Source organism: Notamacropus eugenii, chromosome 2 (genome assembly GCF_028372415.1).
Source record: "Notamacropus eugenii isolate mMacEug1 chromosome 2, mMacEug1.pri_v2, whole genome shotgun sequence".
In the NCBI taxonomy this organism is placed as follows: domain Eukaryota; kingdom Metazoa; phylum Chordata; class Mammalia; order Diprotodontia; family Macropodidae; genus Notamacropus; species Notamacropus eugenii.
Window position 1 is genome coordinate 172,980,489 of NC_092873.1, and position 18,532 is coordinate 172,999,020.

The window sequence follows — 18,532 nt, forward strand, 5'->3', positions numbered from 1 at the left end:
CATTAATCTAACTTAATCATAATATATAATCTTTGTATTATGTTGCTGTTCCTTCTTTAATGTTTTATCAAAATGTTTAGCATCAGTGTTCATTAGGGACATTAGTTTTCTTTCTCTGTTTTGGCTTTCCCTGGCTTAGACAACAAGACCAGATTTGTATCATAGAAAGAGTTTGGTAAGATCCCTTCTTTTGCTGTTTTCGCAGTTTGATGAGCACTGAACTTGTCATGGCGGTCATGCTTGGGCTCTGAGACCATAGACGTTAATATCCAAAAACTCAAAAGTGTTATTTTATTTAATTATAAGTACTCTCTCTCTATATATATATAATATACATACACATACATATAATATATATTATTTAAAGTACTACATATGCTATACTAGATATATATATATATACAGATATAAAGTATACTTTATCTTCACAAACAATCTTTTGGCCAAGGTAGTACAGTTATCATGACCCCCATTTTACAGCATTTTACAGCAGTTAACTGAGGTTTGTCAAGTGACATGGCCAAAGCAAAACCTCTAGTAAGTGCTAGAGAAAAAATATTACCGAAAAGCCCATCAAGTGTTAGTCAACTAGTTTTGTTTTGGTTTTTTTTTAATGACAAAATACACAGAAAGCTAAGTTCACTATATCATATGTCTATTCGCTGGCATTTCCCAGACTAGTGTGGCCACAGAATATGTTGGTGTGGAAGTTTTATACATGAGTCCAAAACCTCAACTTCACAAGGGCGACAGGGAAGAGAGAAGTTAGATAGCAGTTCATCTGAAAAAGTTCTGAAATCATTTAAAACATTAAGTTTAGCAAAGTAGCAGGATATAAAGTAAATCCACAAAAGTCATCAGTATTCCTTTATATAAAGTTTTTTAGTGAATGAACCATTTTGTTGTAATATAACAAAAAAGCTAATACAATTTTAGGTTACATTGAGAGGCACGGTATGCCATATTCATAACTATTATGCTGTCCTAATTGCACTAATCAGGCCCTATTTAGATGTGTACAGTTCTGGGGACCTTTCAGGAAGGACATTGGTAAACTGGGAAGTCCAGAGAACAGTAACTGGAGGGCCTCAAGATCATGCCTCAACCACCCCAAGAATAAACACCCCACTGGGAGGGCAATAAGATAATGTTTATTTAAGTATTTAGAGGACAAGGACATAAAAGAATTAGACCTGTTCTGCTTCACCCCGGGTAGCATGATTAGAAATAAGGGGTGAAAGTTGCAGATAAAAAAACTTATTTTTCTTCATGTAGGTTAAAACTTCCTTACCATTAGAGCTGTCTCAAAACAGAATGGGCTGCCCCGGGAGGGGATAGGTTCTCCCTGTCTGGGCATCTTCAAGCATAGGCTGAGTGGTTACAGGTTGTGTCTTAGTTTATCGATGTCATTCCCTTGTACCCTTCATTGGACCATACTGCCCCTGGAGGCAGAGGAGGCATAACTTTTCACTATAGTATCTTCAGTATCTAGCATAATATCTCCTACATAGCATGTACTTAATAAATGCTGTTCAGGAGAATTTCTATGGCATACTTCCTGGTGGTGAGTATTCATCTCAATTCTGAATTATTTTAAGAACTGCTAATACCAGAATAATCATTGTCAATCCACAACCAGTTCTTGGAATCTTATTTGAATAATAAAAATAAAGCTCAAGTTTTGAAATTAAACTCATAATTTAAACAAAGCAAAACTGAAGAAAAAATATTCAAGCAGAATATGTTTCTTTCAAGAATATTCAAAAGATGCTTAACAGCCGCTGAGTCAATCCATACTCAAAAAGGAATTCCCATTATAATATAGTTAACTAGTATTAACCTGGCCTCTATGTAAAGATTTCAACAAGGGAGAACTCACTCCTTCCCAAGATACTGTTACCTACCATGAAAAGATTTACTGTCTTCTTAACATTAAAAAAAAATTCTCACTCTTAAAAATAAAAAGGTAAACATTTATTTTTTTTGGTTGGGAATCATCTTCACAATTGAGATAAGAATATGCACAGAATAACCATTTGTATAATATTCAAACTTTAAAACCAATAATTCAAGCTTTTCCACAAAAGTGAGTTCCAGCTGTAAATGAAATCTCACTTCATCACGAAGAACTGGCTCTAATAGGGATGGAGAGACATCTAGGAAATGTGTCACTCTTTAATCTGCAATAAGAAAAGTGTGCTCCGAAGGTCTGCTTTATTATTACAAAATAGGAGCTTCCAGAGAAGTTAAAAGTGCAGAATTATGACTGTAAAATTCTCATGAGAACAAGTTGTAATCCAGCAGTTCTTCACATAGACTCAAAAATCACAGTAGTATGAAAATGTCAGGCAAGTAAGATAAGTTGATAAGTACAATTCTCTTGGATATATACATAAACATTTTCATGTAAATTGTAAACAGCCAAAACAAAGATCACTTATTATTATCATCAATATTAATAGCTTTTTACAAAAGATCACCATTGGCAATAGATTTATATAGGTTAAAAGTTATAACTGAAGTTCATTTTAACTCATGCTTTGATTGAACATGACAGAATAGCAGAGTAATAGGAATCAAAGTTCATCTTGACCCTCCTGTGTCCTACACTTCCTATGAAGTCACATAGAATGAGTTAACAATAATGCTACTTCTCTGAGGACAAAGAAAAAAATAATAGATATTTATCCTCAATTGAACTTAAAAATGATTTTTAAATTTCAAATCACTTATTGTTCCTCTAATAATTTGGAGCTGAATAGATCGGTAGACAAGGGAAACCTAATATATAGCCAAGGGTTTTGATAAATGTCAACAAATAAGGCATAATAAGTATGCAGATTTTATTCACCATATGTATTAGAAGCTAACATCAGTCTCAGTGCTCATTCCCAACACAGTTGCAAGCAGTACATCAAAAAAAGAAAAATGAGAAATGAACGCCTGTATGGTTGTGATTTCTAAAAGACTGAGAATAGAAGGACATAACATAATTCACCAAAGAAATAACTGTTTAGTTTGCAACATAAACATATTTTCTTTTTTTCTCCTACAGTCTTTTAAAAATCAATTCTAGATCCTGTGAACGGTACTATATAGTAGTAGCATACTCAGTGGTGTCCAACAAAAATATAAAAGTGGTAAACAGTCAACAAATAAAGATTCTGCACCTGACAGTACAAACATAAATGTTCATTTTAAACAAACCAGAAAAAGTTAAATCTCTTTAAAAGGACTGCAGTGAAAAGAACATTGAACAGGACCTGAGATTAAATTCTAGAAATGCTTGTTTTTTCCCATAAATTAAAAATAAAATTTTAATACTGAAAAAAATTCTAGCTATCACTTAGTAACTATACAACCTGGGATAAGTCCTTCAACCTCTCTGGACCTCAGTTCCCTTTTCTCTAAAATGAGGGGATTGGAATAGATGTCCTCTGAGATATCTTTCCAGCCCTAGACACAACAAAATCTTCTGATCCCTACAAATTCTACTACAGGATCAAGAGATTTTCCAGGGTTATTAGCATTGCTGCCAGGTATCACTGTTGAACTTTCAGGATCTTTTAGCATTGCATGGCATCTCAACATATAATCCTGTCAAATGCTGCACTGTTCATAAGTAGTACAATAGTACCTAACAAGCTGTTCTTCCAAAGTAAAAATAAAAGACAAAATTACAACTATCCAGCAGAATTTTTTAAACAAAAACACACAATGAATAAAAATGACCATGTAGGAAAATGCAGATTATACTGATTATTAGCCTTGGAGACTTATTCTCTCCTCAATTCTACCACATTAATACCTGTTTTTAAAACCAGTTAGTGAAAAACTGGTTAAAGGTGAACGACACATTTCAATCTGTGATTAGCATAGACTGTAGTGTTTATATTTTGTGGAAGTAAACATTCACTAAGTTAATTTGGCCACAGAGTAGTTTTGGACTTGAAATATATTAACAAAACTCATAAATGCTGTATTGGGAATAAGGGTATCAATCAACTCAGGAATAAAAAAGATGATTAGAGAAATTCCGAAAAATTGTCACACAAGTACTACTGACACATATTCCATTATTTCATATTTTAGAGGGAAAAATTTGATAGCATCAAAACTTTCTTATGAGACCCCTACTGACATCATGAGGAGGTACACCAGGGCTCTCTGGAACAGTTTAGTAAATGTTAACCTATCCTTGGTGAATACTGTCAAACTTCTAATGCTAGTGACTAATAATTTTACTTGTAAATGAGAAGTTGGGAATTAGTGAACAATATCAATTACAAAAAGTTAAAGATGTAGGTGACTATCAGATGAAAATGGCCCCAACCCAACATGTGGATCTACATGTTACAAAAGCCTTTAATTTGATACCAGATGAATACCGTAAAATCAGAGCCCCTGGGTTGTCATATTTCCTTTAGCCCTCTAAATCCACAGCTCTTCGGATGATGTCGTGCACTATGCCAATATTGAAGAAGAGATAGGAAAGCAAAAAAGTTAAGGAAATACTGGAGGGCAATGTCATTACATTCTTCTGATTTGGATTATTCAAATATCTATTTCCATTTCTGCAAACACTCTTTTGAGCTAATGAAGATGAGTAATATCCTGAAATTACTGAAACTCTTGAGCTGTGGAGGTTGGGACTGAGAATGATGATACTATAAATCAGAAATATTAACAATTATAACTTCAATTTGATTAAAGCAGAAAAGCTCAAAGTTCAGTTCCTTATAGACCAGCTAGATTTACTTTCATTACTCTTATCTCATCTGATCTGGATGCTTTGTACACATGCTATAAATTACCAGCAATATGAACCTGTAATCTCAGTCACCAGAGAGGCTAAGGCCTGAGGATCCCTTGAGCTCAAGAGTTCTGAGCTAAAATAGTCTATGACATCTGGGTATCCACATTAAGTTTGTCATGAATATGGTGAGCCCTAACAGCAGAGGTTTTACAAGGTTACCTAAAGAGGGGCAAACCAGTGTAGATCAGAAATGGAACAGGTGAAAGGTCCCATGCTGATCAGTAGTGGGATCAGACCCATGAGTAGTCCCTGCATTTCCAGCCATTAAGATGGAGACACTCAGTATTTTTTTTTTAAATCAACAAGCAAATGGGGGTGGGAAGGGGCAATGTGGATTCATCATTATTACTAGGAAAAAACAACTTAAGTACCTGTCCTACTATATAGCTCTGGCTTCTTAATCTATCCCATTTTCACTTACTAATGGGAGATTTTCAATTCAGAGAATGCGTATGTCCCTAAATCCTGGCTTTGCTAGAGGTTGGCATTCACATAGCTGATACATCGCCCCAACTCACATCTGTGGGCAGGCCTGGAAGAAACTAGTCTTAACCCAGCAGGATCCTTGAACATGAGTGCTTGTACAAAAAAGCATTGGAAATGTTACCCAACTGCTGTTCTACTCAGTCAATTAATCATCTCATGGCCTTGACGTTTCATTTAGTTTTGCATGTAGAGTTATTTCTAATTATCAGTGCATGATCAATTCTACATTTATATACTGCATCCCTATACACAAGTTCTGGTCTATGAAAGGCCAAGAAAACTCTGAATCTCCTTCAATGCCTTCTTGGTCACTAAATGTAACCTACCCTGTAACCGAACAGAATGAGGAATTCCTTAAACTAAAATTAACAACCTAAGACAATCTTCTCCTCTTCAATAACTATTTCCTATTTTACAGAGACAGCATGGTGCAGTGGCTACAGATCTGGCTTTGGAGTCAGAAGACTTGAGTTCAGATCCTGGACTCTGACACATACTGGCTGGATAACCCTTGGCAAATCACTTAACCTGTCAGTGCTCTAAACAACTCTATATGTTGAAGAAAAGGCATCAATGTGCATTGGGAGAGAGAATTTCCTCATTAAAGATTTCTCTACACTAATAAGATCATAGACCCAGTCACTATCCCTATGTCTATTTGATATAGATACGAACCTTTGGCTTTCCACTGCCTCAGTCCTGCCCTTTTGACCCCTACTATAACAAAAATACTGCTGAGTTCAATAACCTTTAATAGTTTCAGCCAATAAAACTGGGAATACAGAGGAAAGATGAAAGAAACTGTATGCCTGGAAAGAAGAGTATTTTTTTTACTAACACACTAGATTAAAACAAAATGAGCCACATGTAAAAATAACTGAAAAAATGTGTGGCCCAAAACATTAGACAAATTGCAGTCCATAGCTGCTTCATAAAGTGCACCAAAGTAAATATTAATGACTTTTCAAATGTCACAACCCCTAGAGTTTTACTATTACCATTAATAACAACCTAGTCATTATTTTGAATAATAATAATTAAATAGTTGACATTTTCCCACTGAGGAATGCAAGGTTTTTGGCTCCAAGGCAATGGCAAAAAAGCAGCAGTGTCTTCCGAGGGGGGAAAATCATGCAAAACTCAAATAAGAATACCTTAGCAGCATACAACAATACAACATACCTATAATTCAATGCAAAGTAGAGGCTCCAAGAGCACCGAGCACAAACCCCATCCATGTGGTAAGAGCAAAAAATAAAAAGACCCACAACTTTTTCCCCCCAAAGTGTGAGCTTCCCTTGAATCCTGGAGGTAACACCTGTCTTTGCTTCACTATTAGACATCCTAGTAGCAAACAATACAACCAATAAATAATTTCTCTCAGCTTGTACATACACACCCACACATCCACTCCAATACACTCATGTATACCTATACAAGAATGAATATATACATACATATGTATGTGCATATGTATGAATGTGCACATGTGTGTGTATGTGTGTATAAGATGAGCAAGCCACGTTTTTTAAAAAAATCAATCAGAATGTGGGGAAAAAAGTACCATCCAAGAGTAAACATGCAATTGTTTTTGTTTCACACTACTGTTCGGTGCTCTGCGCACACATACACAGCACTGGGGCGAATACGTCGTTTTGTGTGGCCTGGGAGTTGTGGCAAAAACTTGAAGGACTTGGGCATTAAGTCTAGGCAGGCATCATGAAATTTCTTGATTCTCCAGTAGTAAATCAGCGGGTTCAGAGCAGATTTGAGGTAGCAGAGCCAGAGGAGCCAGGTGCTGATCTCAAAGAAGTTGTGCTTGTAATAGAAGTGGTTGTCAAACGTGGCCACAAGGCTGTAGGTAGTGAACGGGGCCCAGCAGATGATAAAGACAACAAAGAGAATCAAGATGGTGGTGAAGGCACGGGTCTTAAAGCTCATATCGATGCTCATCTGGAAGGGTCTCTGCAGACTCATGAGGCCCAGCTTGCTGGCTTGACTGAGGCATATGCCCTCAGGGTAGCTATGAATTCGGACTGCATTGTGCCGCACAGTATTGAGGATGCCCATAAAAGAATACAACATCATCAGGAAAGGAATGAAGAAAGAAATGAGGACCACCACGATAACGTAGGCTTGGTAACCAGGGCTGGTGGTGTAGCCAAACACGCACTGGGGAGCTCTGGAAGGGATCTGCAGCTCTGGGCTGCCCACAGCCAAAGGGAATGCCACACAAAAGGAGGTGGCCCAAGAAATAGCGATGAGCATCTTGGCGCGGTATGGGTTCAGCTTATCCTGCCTCTGAACAATAATTAGGAATCTGTCAATGCTGATAATTAACAGGATAGCGACTCCCTCAATAACAAAGAGCCAGAAAAACATAGCTGACACCCTGCAGAAGACTTTCCCAAAAATCCACTGAGTTGTGAGAATAGTCACCAGGGCAAAGGGCATATTCAGAACTGCCAGCAACATGTCTGCAAATGCCAAGCTAGCAAGAAGGATGTTAATTGCAGAACGCATGGCAGCCTTCTGGTAGACCATAAGGCAGACCACAAAGTTCCCAAGAAAAGAAACCAGCAAAATAAATATCATTATGGCAGAAAGAATGATCTGCAGAGGCAAACTTAGGCTCTTAAAAGCTTCTGATGTTGAAGAGGCTGATGTACTATTCACTGTCAAAGAACTGATCTCAGTTGTGGCCATGGTATCTGAACCATGCCTCAGGGGTGAATCTACGCTACCATGAAGGACAGACTGAGGTGTGGTAAAATTAATATAGGCATTTTCATAGATAACAAAAGTTGTGTTTGCTGTCCCTGGTCGGGCAGCTGTCAGCACTGCCGAGAAGACCATGATTTGACTCAGAAGGATGGAATGTTCCACCCAAGATACAAGGGTCCTTGAAACATTTCACCAGAGATCAGTAAATTCCATTGGACCAGCTTGGAAACATTCGCCTGGAAACAGAGGCATTCCATCTTCCACAGCAGTCCGTCTAACTGAAAATAAACCAAAAAGGATAAGAATTAAATCTGAAATGAACAAAAACATTTTTTCTTTAAATTTCTAACCGTTTTTTGTTTTTTTTTAAAGTTTTACTTTCCTTGATAATCTGCCTTGATTTCATCAGTGTGGTCACTACTCTCAGTAATAAAAATTACCACCTTCTTCCCCACTACCATCTCTCATCCATTTTATTCTTTTCAATTAAAAATACTTAGTCATTTTTTAACCTTATCAACAATGAAATATTGATTTCTTATTTTTATGGGGAAATTAAGAAGGAGAAATTTTTGAGAATTCTGAATATCTTAAGGAAACAGAAAACAATTTTTTAAACAGACATATATCTTTGTAACCCAATTTTGAAGGTTACTTTTTATTTTACAGTGTATCATGATGCACAGTAGACAGGGCATCAGACTTGGAGAGAGGAAGAACTAAGTTCAAATCTAGCCTCAGATACTTAGTAGCTGTGTAACCCTGGGTAAATCATTTAATTCTGTTTGCCTCAGTTTGCTCATCGTAAAATGGGGATAATAATAGCACCTACCTCCCAGGGTTATTGGGAGGATCAGATCAGATAAAAACAAAGTGCTTAACACAATAACTGGCATGTAGTAAGCACTATACAATGTTAGTTATTATTTAAACCATAAATATTAAGATTCTAGATTTTACTATTTTGTTCTTCTGAGAACCTTATCAGTCTGAAGAAAAACTCCCCATCCCTAATCACCTGTCATTCTTAATTTATTCATATCTTAATTTATTTGTCTTAAATGCTTTTCTTTCTTTAGTAATTCATCTTTAAAAGAAGCAAGTTGAACAATACTGCTGGGTAAGTCTCAAGCAAAAGTTATGAATTAAAGCATGCCACAACACCTTTGCAGTGATTAGTCAACAGCCAGCTGAGAGAAAGAATGAAATACTAGATGGTTATCTAAAGGAAATGTGAAGGAAGCATAGGGAAAGGCTGATGGGAAGGTTAAAAAAAAAAAAAACCTTTTATTTTTTAACAACCAGACCTATGACTGGCTTTGATTAAGGAAAAACTTTCTTTATTTTTATTATTATTTTATTGTTATTCCCAGAAAGGCCTGGGATCAAATCCTCCCTCTCACACACAATGGCCTAGCAATCCTGGACAAGCCACCTAAGGTCTTCCTTAGTCTTCCAGGCTCTAAGACCAGAAGCTACAAAGAGGGTATAGACCTGCACTGGTAGAACGAGTTTCTTCCTGTGGGAGCTCACTAACCTCTAAATAAAATTTTGCATTTTCTTGAAACATTATTCTGGGAAGGGGACCACAGACTTCAAAAAGAATGTCAAAAGGGTCTATATCACACCCACACCCACAAACACACACATTAAGAACCATTGCCCTATACCAAATCACAGGTACAGTCACTACCTGCCTTTGTAACTGTAAAACATAAAATTAACATATGGCCTATGTTCCCTAGATAGACTGACAAAATGTTAACATCATGCTGAAACTGTTGTCATAACTCAGACATTTGCACTTCCAATAACTGGCATGTGGAATAGTACTCAATTCTAAATCTAACTGGCTAGGTACACTTTTACTGAATTAACATACCTTTACCCATAATGTCAGTGGGGCAAGACAATTCTCAATCATCCATTTTTAAACATTTTATTCCTAGAGTAGCCCATATTTTATCTGTGAAGGTATAATCACAAAGCAAATCACTTCTATTATAACCTGCTCTCTGAGAATTAAAAGAGTAAGAAATAAAATAAGGAAGGACTCATAAAAATAGTTGTCTCAAGTGGCTCAGAAATACTTCAGGATCACAGGATACTTAAAGACCTGGCAGTCAGTTCACAAAGAAGAAAATAATATATTCTTACAGATGGAGATCACTTTTCTTCTGATTTTTGTCAAGAAGTAACTACAAAATTCCTTTGAATTTCCCCACTTTATTAAATACAATAGAATGTCTTCTAATGCCTTTTCAGAGTCTTCTATTTTAAAACCCTTAATACAAGGCAGCACAATGTGATGCATACAAAGTAAGGCTTGAACTCTGAAAGACATATGTCCAAGTCCTGCCTCTGGCTTGTCACTTAACTTTCCAGTGTTCTAGGCTCCTCTCCAAGACTCAGTTGTGGAGCAGTGCCAACCTAACATTAGGAGCTTCCTCATCCAGGAATTCCCTACACAAGTAAAGTCCAGTCTTTATTCCTATCCTCAAATGGAAACATTTTTAGCAAGACAGATGTTCATTTCCTCTGCTGCAAAATAAGTTAGATAGATTAGAGGATCTCAAAGATCCTTTCTGGATTGGTTGCCTAATCATTTGCTAAGGTAAGATCCTTTCCATCAATTACAGGTGTTTGTAAATTAAAGGCAGGTAGGAAGCTACTTAGATAAGAGTGCTGGACCTACATTCAGGAAGACGAGTTCAAATGCAGCTTCAGACCCTTACTAGCTATGTGGCGCTGGGCAAGTCATTTAACCTGTTTGCCTCAGTTTTCTTATGTGTAAAACTGGCATAAAATAGTATCTACTTCCCAGGTTTGTTCTGAGGATAAAATGAGTTATTTGTAAATGCTCTGTAAACATCATAAGCACTATATAAATGCTATTATTATTATTTCCTTAGTTCTAACAGTCTGATTCCATGTGAAGGCTAACCATTCATATCCTCTAGGGGAAAATGTCATAAAATCACCAAAAAGGTAATAGAATTACTATGCTAACAAGTAATCCTGATAACATAGAAACATGTCAATAGATCTGCTTTTAAAGAATACATAAAAAAATAGCATCGTTTTAATTTTTTGGTCCAGTTCCATGATTTCATTCACATAGAATATTCCTGGCACAGGAAACCTCATCATTAATCTAGATCAGTGACTCATCTGTCATTTATAATCATGTAGAATTTCTTGGAGCAGTGAAAGGTTAAGTATTCCTAATCACACAGTCAGTTATACTGGAGACAGGACTTGATTCTGGTTCTTTCTGAATCCATGGCTTGTCCTTTTATGTACTATGTCATACTTCCTCACAATTATAACTGGCATTTACATGAGACTTTAGAGTTTTTGTAAAGCACTTAAGAAGCATGAACTCATTTCAGCCTTACAAGAGTGAGGCAGGTACTGTGGACATTATTGTAACCACACAAGGAAGAAGGCACAGGGTGAATGATTAATTGACTGGTCCAGGGTCACCCAATGAATCAGTATCAGAAGAATAATTTGAAGCCAAGTCTTTCTAACTCCAAGTATAGCACTTTATCTGCTCTTCTACACTGTCTGGCAAGCCTCTTAGCCGTATCTCAATAAGTGAATTCCCACATCTGTTCATTTAGAATTCATTTTCTCTGCATTTATCATCTTTTTCATTGCAGACCAATCTTCCACTTTACAGAACATCATTGTTCTGGATAACTGAAGGTCTTGGTAAGGACCATCTCAATTCCTAACTCCAATCTAATCAATAGCCATTTGCTAAGCACCTGTTATTAGCAAGGCACAGTTCAAGGCACTAGGGATATATAGACAAAATGGGGAGAAAATATTTCTGCTCTTGAGGAACTTGTTTACCTTCCACTACAAGTTACAATAAGTAAACAGACAAGAATACAAAGGATAACTTAAGGATAGAGAGGCGGCTAATAACTCAAGGGGGCAAAAAAGGTTTCCCCACAGGAGGTGGTACATCAACTGAGCCTAGCAGGAAGTATGGGGGCTAAAAAGGAATTGCCTGGGCTAGGAGTAGCAAAGGCATAGAGGCAGGAAACAGATGCCAACCTTAAAGAATAGCAAAAAAAAGTCAGTTTGGCCAGAATGTGGAATGAATGCAAAGGTATAGAATAAACCTGAAAAAGTAGCATGGAGCCAAAATATGAATGGCTTTAAATGGCAAGCTGAGGTGTTTGTGTTTTACCTTAGTAGCACTAAGGAGGAGTGAGAGCTTCTTGACCAGGGGAATGACATGGTCAGACTAGTTCATTAGGAAGATTACTCTGGCAGCTATGTGGAAGAAGGTTTAGAAGAAGTGAAACATGACAAGCAAGGAATCTAATTGGGGGGTGGGGGGTCTACAATAGTCTAGGGCTAGGCTAAAGGTTCTATCCATAAAGCCTTCCCCAACTATTCTAGCCCATTTGATTGATGCCAGGTAAATGACAAAGAGACCTTTTGCAAAAAAGGCAATTATCATACTTCAAATAAAACCACAGTAAAATGTTGGTGCTATTAGCCTTTATTGCCTACTCTTTCAATAACATAATTTTTTTCCACTAAAAGAGTGGTATTGGGGTGATCATGAGGGTTCTTTTCTTTGTTCATTTCTCCAATTCCTAGCCAAGAGGGACAGAGGAGGGTCTCACATCACTGTCCTGCCTTCTTCTATTCTTAGAAAGCCCATCCTTGATATAGATGGTATTTTTATTGTCATGTTATACAACAGTCTTAACTAGGTGGAAATCTCAATAAACAATCTGATCCAGCTCCCTTGCCTACATTTACATACTTCCTCACTGATATAAAAGAGAAAAAAACATTAGTTATAAGAAAGAGGAAATCATACATGAAGACATGCCAGACTATAAGAAAATGGAACTAGGACTGTTACTAATGGACATTCAAATAAAGAGGCTAGGAATGGGAGAAGAAAAGAAATGCTAAGGACCTCATGTGACCCCCAACTTCGGGAAAGTTTGGGTGGTGAAAAAATAGTAAATGCCATTTGTATATCACTGAAAGATCTGCAAATCACTTTTTAGATGTAACCTCTGAGGGGCTGAGTACTATGGGTACTATTACCTCCATTTTGCATATGTATACAATGAAGTCCATGGAGGTGAAATGACCTGCCCAAATTAAAATATCTGATAATTATCTAACACATAGGTCTCAAACCTAAGGTACTCCTACCTCTCAGACCAGTGCTCCTTCCACTACACCATGCAGCCTAACCGGTATTCCCAATTCAAGTGTCTCCCCATTACAGCCCATCCTCCATTCAGTTGCCAAGGTGCTTTATCTAAGCCACAGGTCTAAACATGTCAGCCCCTACTTGATGAGCTCCAGTGGCTCACTATAATCTTTAGGATGAAATACAAAGTCCTTTGCATGGTATTTAAAGTACTTTATAACCTTTCCCCTTTCCACCTTCCCATACTTGTTACCTATTCCTGCCCTTCACACTCTACAATACAGTGAGGTGGAGAAGTAGAGAGACAGCTAAGCCTGGCATCAGGATGATCAAAGTTAAAATCTGGCTTCAGACACTGACTAGTTCTGTGACCCTGGACAAGTGACTCAACCTCTGTTTGTCTCAGTTTCCTCAACTGTAAAATGGGGATAATAATAAAACATCCTCCCAAGGTTGTGGTAAGGCTCAAATGAGGCATATAGTAGATGCTTAATAAATCCTTGGTTCCCTCCCTTCCCCCAGGTACACTTACCTACCTGTTGTTCCTCTAACAGGACAACTCCTATCTCCTGTCTCCATGCCTTGGTGGTCTCCCATCAATGTTTTGTTCCCTTACCTCTTCCTCTTGGTATCCCCACCTTCCTTCAAGGATCAGCTTAAATATCAATATCACCTTTCCTAGTATTCCCAGGTGCTCATGACTTTATCTTTGAAATTATCTTCATCTCTCTGTCTCTGTTTCTTATCTCTGTCTGTCTCTCATGTGCACACATACACATCTTTCTAATTTTATCTTTTTAAGTGACATCTCTTTTTAAATAGTACATTGGGTATGGAGGCATAGAATCCAAATCACTGCCATCTTTTTGATAACAGATTGCTAGATTAATATTTAGCAAATATATTCCATTTTGTGTCTTATTTGTTGCCTTTTTTCCATTCTTAAGTTCTCTAGGGATAAATTGGCTTGGTTGAACTTCAATGCTTTTCATTGTTTTGTAAAACTATACTACGTATAGAATTGTCATAGAATTATATATGGAGGACAGAGGGGAGGTCACTGAGTTCACCACCATTTTACAAAACAGAGAAGTGAGGTCCAGATGGTTTAAGTAATTTGTCCAAGCTGACAAGTGACTGAGAAAAGATTCAAATCCAGGGCTTCCTCTGCTTAAGTTATCATTCTACTAACTATACTATGATGTCTCTTCTTTCATCCTCTTCATATATTTTTCAAATGAACTGATACTCGAAAACCAGTATTGCCTTTGGCAAGAAGATATTTAAAATGTCAAACTATTTCTGAGCTTCCTTTTCTCCCTCATTGTGAAAAGAGTTTATGCTTGGTAAGGTTAAACTACCTTAAAACATTCTATTTACTGTTAGGTCACAAATGGCAAAGAAATTACAGCTATTATAAAATTCACAAATCAGAAAAGAAAAAAATGCATGTATGCATATTTTAAATAGTGTTCTATTTATAGAACATTCCAACAGGCATATTCACCAAATGGAAAACAGAATTTTCTCATCACTTCTTCATTAGGCTGGTAAATGTTCACAGGACATTTCAGTCTTCCACAGTCAAGTTTAAAATTAGATTAAGCATAACTACTATTTACTTGTAGTCATGCTATTTCTTATTTCAAATTCAAAATAAAAATTCAGGTGAATTTATAAAATATAGGTGTTACACATAAAAAATCACTTTGATTTCAGAAAATACTTAAGAACTGACCCTCAAAAGAAAGGAAATAGAAAGCATGAAGATACATAAGAAGACAGAAGTTGGAGGGAATTCAATTCAACAAATATTTATTAAGCATCTATCGTGACAGACACTGGTTTAGGCACTAAGGAGACAAAGAAAAATGAAACAACATCTATCCTTAAGATTTTACATTCTACTGGAATGGGGACAGGGAACATGTTCACAGATAATTCCAAAATAAATAAAAAGTAATTGTAGGGGGGGGAGAAGAAAATATTAACAACTGAGAGGATTCAGGAGAGGTCTCAGGTAGGAGGTGGGGCATGAATTGAGAGTTTTAAAAGGGTCTGTAAATTCTTTGGTATTTTGATAGAGATGAGCTTGCTGAGTAGCTCCAACTCAAAGGATGGTGAGAGGTAAGAAAAATTTACCCAATTAACCATTATTCACACCTTTTCAACTATACTTTATCCTTAGTCTTCAGACTCGTGAAGACCTAAGTAAAATACCTGAGGGGAGATTGTTTTCTAGGTTACCAGCACAACAGAGACAAAGCATTATTAGCCATCAAAATTCCCACCAGTTTCAGTGCATTCATCTACATGCTCCACCCAATATACTTAGACCCTAAGGACCCTAAAAATACTATGCATCTTGAAGCAGTATAACTCAAAGCATTACATACAAGATAAAATGAGACAGCCATCTCTGGCAAAGAGTTGATAAAACTGTTTCATTAAGTACAAAATACTGATGGAATTAACAGACTTTATTCACATATTAGAAAGGGATGACAGGAGGTGAGAGGGTGGGGAGGTGCTTACAGAAGCTCTTAAAGAATTACAAGTTAAGTTTAAGTCAGATTTACAAGCATTTACCACATGTTTGCTATGTGCCAGACATTATGCAAGTGCTGGGACACAAAGAAGGCAATGAGATCCCAATGTAATGGGGTAGATGACAAGCAAGCAACTATGTACATACTGTATGAACACAGGATAAACTAGAGGCCATGTCAGAGGGAAAAGGCTCATATGAAGAAGGTCTAGAAAAAAGTTTTTGGGGTTTTTTTGCAGAAGAGATGAAGGAAGCCAGGAAAGTCTGGAGACAGAAGTAAGGAACGTTAACATTCCAGGCACATGGTGACAGCTACAGAAAATGCATGGGAACATATTTTTCTCCCCAGTTTTATCTAGGGCCAAGGACCTATATTAATCCATGTCCCCATTCTACTTCCCCAAAAAAAGAAAAGTAGGAAATGGTACCTCATCTTGGAAAATCTGGCAAGAGAGTTGTGATCTCTACCAACTCTATTGCCTACTTTAAAAAGAGGAGAAGCCTATGTCTCCAATATAGTCTACCTATTAGATATTCCTGTAAGTTAATTAGTACCCTTTTAAAAATGCAAATACCTTCTAGGAACCTTTATGCCTATTGACCACTCACACTTCAGTGTGAACTACTTCAATCAGACTGTCTAATATTTGAGGTCTTTTGCTTTGGTGGGAAGGCAGTGTTGCTTTATAAGCAACAATATTCCCCATAAGTGCCTCAAAGAAAAAAGCAGAATGTGGGTATGATAGAGGGAGTCAGGAAATCCAGGTTCTAGTCTTACTCCTGACATTCGTTGACTATAATCTTTGGCAAGTCTTAACACCCCCATCAAGGACTAAGTTTCTGTCTGTAAAGTGAAGGGGGTGAATCTGGGTGTTCTTCAAGTCCTGTCCAACTTGGGTAGTCTATAATTCCAAGTCTAAATGGGCAAAAGGGCTCTAAAGATAAATTTCATTTGCTTTGTTACTGTGCTGCCTCTTAGGAAGTCATGGCACTTAGAATGCCTCCTGAATTCATCCAATCCAATAAACCTTTGTTAATGTTTACTTACTATGTTCAAAGTACTGTATTAGGGGTTGGAGATACATAGACAAAAATATAACCAGGCCCTACCAGCAAGAAATTTATGCTACTGGAAGGAAACGTACCACAGGTAAAAATAAAAGATATAGACTACACATGGGACTTCACTTATATAAGGAACACACGGGTGAAGAAGCTTTCTCTAATAAAGGAGATTGGCATCTTCTCAGAATTTATAGTCTTAGACAGTTATCTAGGTAGAGAGGATGCTGAGGGACTAGCTCCAGTTTGCTCATTATCTCATAGCAGTAGATGTCAGAGGTAGGACTCAAACCCAGTTCTTCCAGGTTTGGAGCTTGGCTCTCCAAGAAATATGAAATAATAAAAGAAATAAATGCAGAGTAATTTCAAGTCACAATGGGTAAATACTAACAATTGGGTCCATCAGAAAAAGCCTCCTAAGATATTGTGAGGACAATGCCTGGTAAAAACAAAGCAATATGAAGGGGTAACTATTACCATTATGCAAAATGCAGAATTCACCAATAGACCTCTAAGAACTGTTTCAAAAGAGATGAAAAAACATGGAAAAACTTAAGTTGAGAATGTGCACTAGGCATGAGAAGTCAAGTGAAAGGTAAAAGGCTGAAGATTTCAAATGTGAACAAAGGCACAGAGAACTCTCAAGAGGAAACTTGCATCTGGTGGTTTGGGGGTATTTAAAAAAGCATCAGAGTTTTCACAACATTAATTAAGAGTAGTGAGGCTGCCAGCTTTGTAGACAACACTAGAGGATCATAGGTTTAGAGCTGTCTCTAGAGATACTATAGTACTGGTGTGGTAGGGGAGGATGGAAAGGAGGTGAACATGTTAATGAGACGCTCATGTTGACAAGTCAGGATTTTACTGGAAATGTACACCAGGCAGTTATATCTCCCTTTCCCTTTCCCACCAGGAATGCTCTCCTATACGCTCTCTACTTACCTAAATCTCCTTCATTGTTCAAGGTTCAACTCAAATCCCATAACCTTGATAAAGCTGAAAACTACCTCTGTGCCTGAGAGGCAGCAAAGTATCCATTTAACAGGGTAGGAGTACCCCCAAATAATATTACATTATATAAATCCTATCAACAGCCTATAGATTTCAGAAAGTTCTTCTCACTTTGTTCTTCCCTTGCTCACCACTCAACCTTTCCTCCATCTTCTCTGGCTCCCAGGTCCCATCCATGGAACAAGTTTTCCACTATTTTTAGCAGCTTCTTGGTTTGTTCTTCATAATCTGTCTTGATTACAGTTATAATCATGCCAGTTAAATCTGAGTCTGCCGAGAGGTACACAGTAGAGAATTTAGATACGTTCATGATCATAGTCTAGTTTGGGTGATGAAGCATTCACATAATATCATATGCCTCTCAAACATCTAGCATCTTACATACGTTGGCTATGAATGTAAACCCTAGTGAAGTCCACTTAGCCTCTCAATATCCTAGGAAGCTGAAATAGTAGCACAGGAAATTCCTTACATTGATGAACCAACCTGTGGCCATATTATCTAATTATGTGTTTGTGTGTGTGTGTGTGTGTGTGTGTGTGTGTGTGTGTATGTGTGTGTGTAATAGAACTGGTTTCCTTTCTCATCCTACATATTTTCTTTTATGCATTTAAAAACATTATTCTGAAAAGGGGGTTTAGAGGTTTCACCAGACTATCAAAAAAAGTTTATGCCACACACACACAAA

The 18,532-nt window shown here is 37.2% G+C and overlaps 1 protein-coding gene across 1 annotated transcript in view; it reads right to left on the reverse strand.

The window, feature by feature from the left end:
* Positions 1-1,952: 1,952 nt before the first annotated feature.
* GPR63 (G protein-coupled receptor 63) overlaps positions 1,953-18,532 on the reverse strand; it is a 52,434-nt gene continuing 35,854 nt past the window's right edge. The window contains exon 3 of the mRNA XM_072642883.1: positions 1,953-8,304. Within this exon, the coding sequence (XP_072498984.1) occupies positions 6,899-8,158 (1,260 nt within the window). The 5' untranslated portion in view covers positions 8,159-8,304 and the 3' untranslated portion in view covers positions 1,953-6,898. The remainder of the gene's footprint in view (positions 8,305-18,532) is intronic.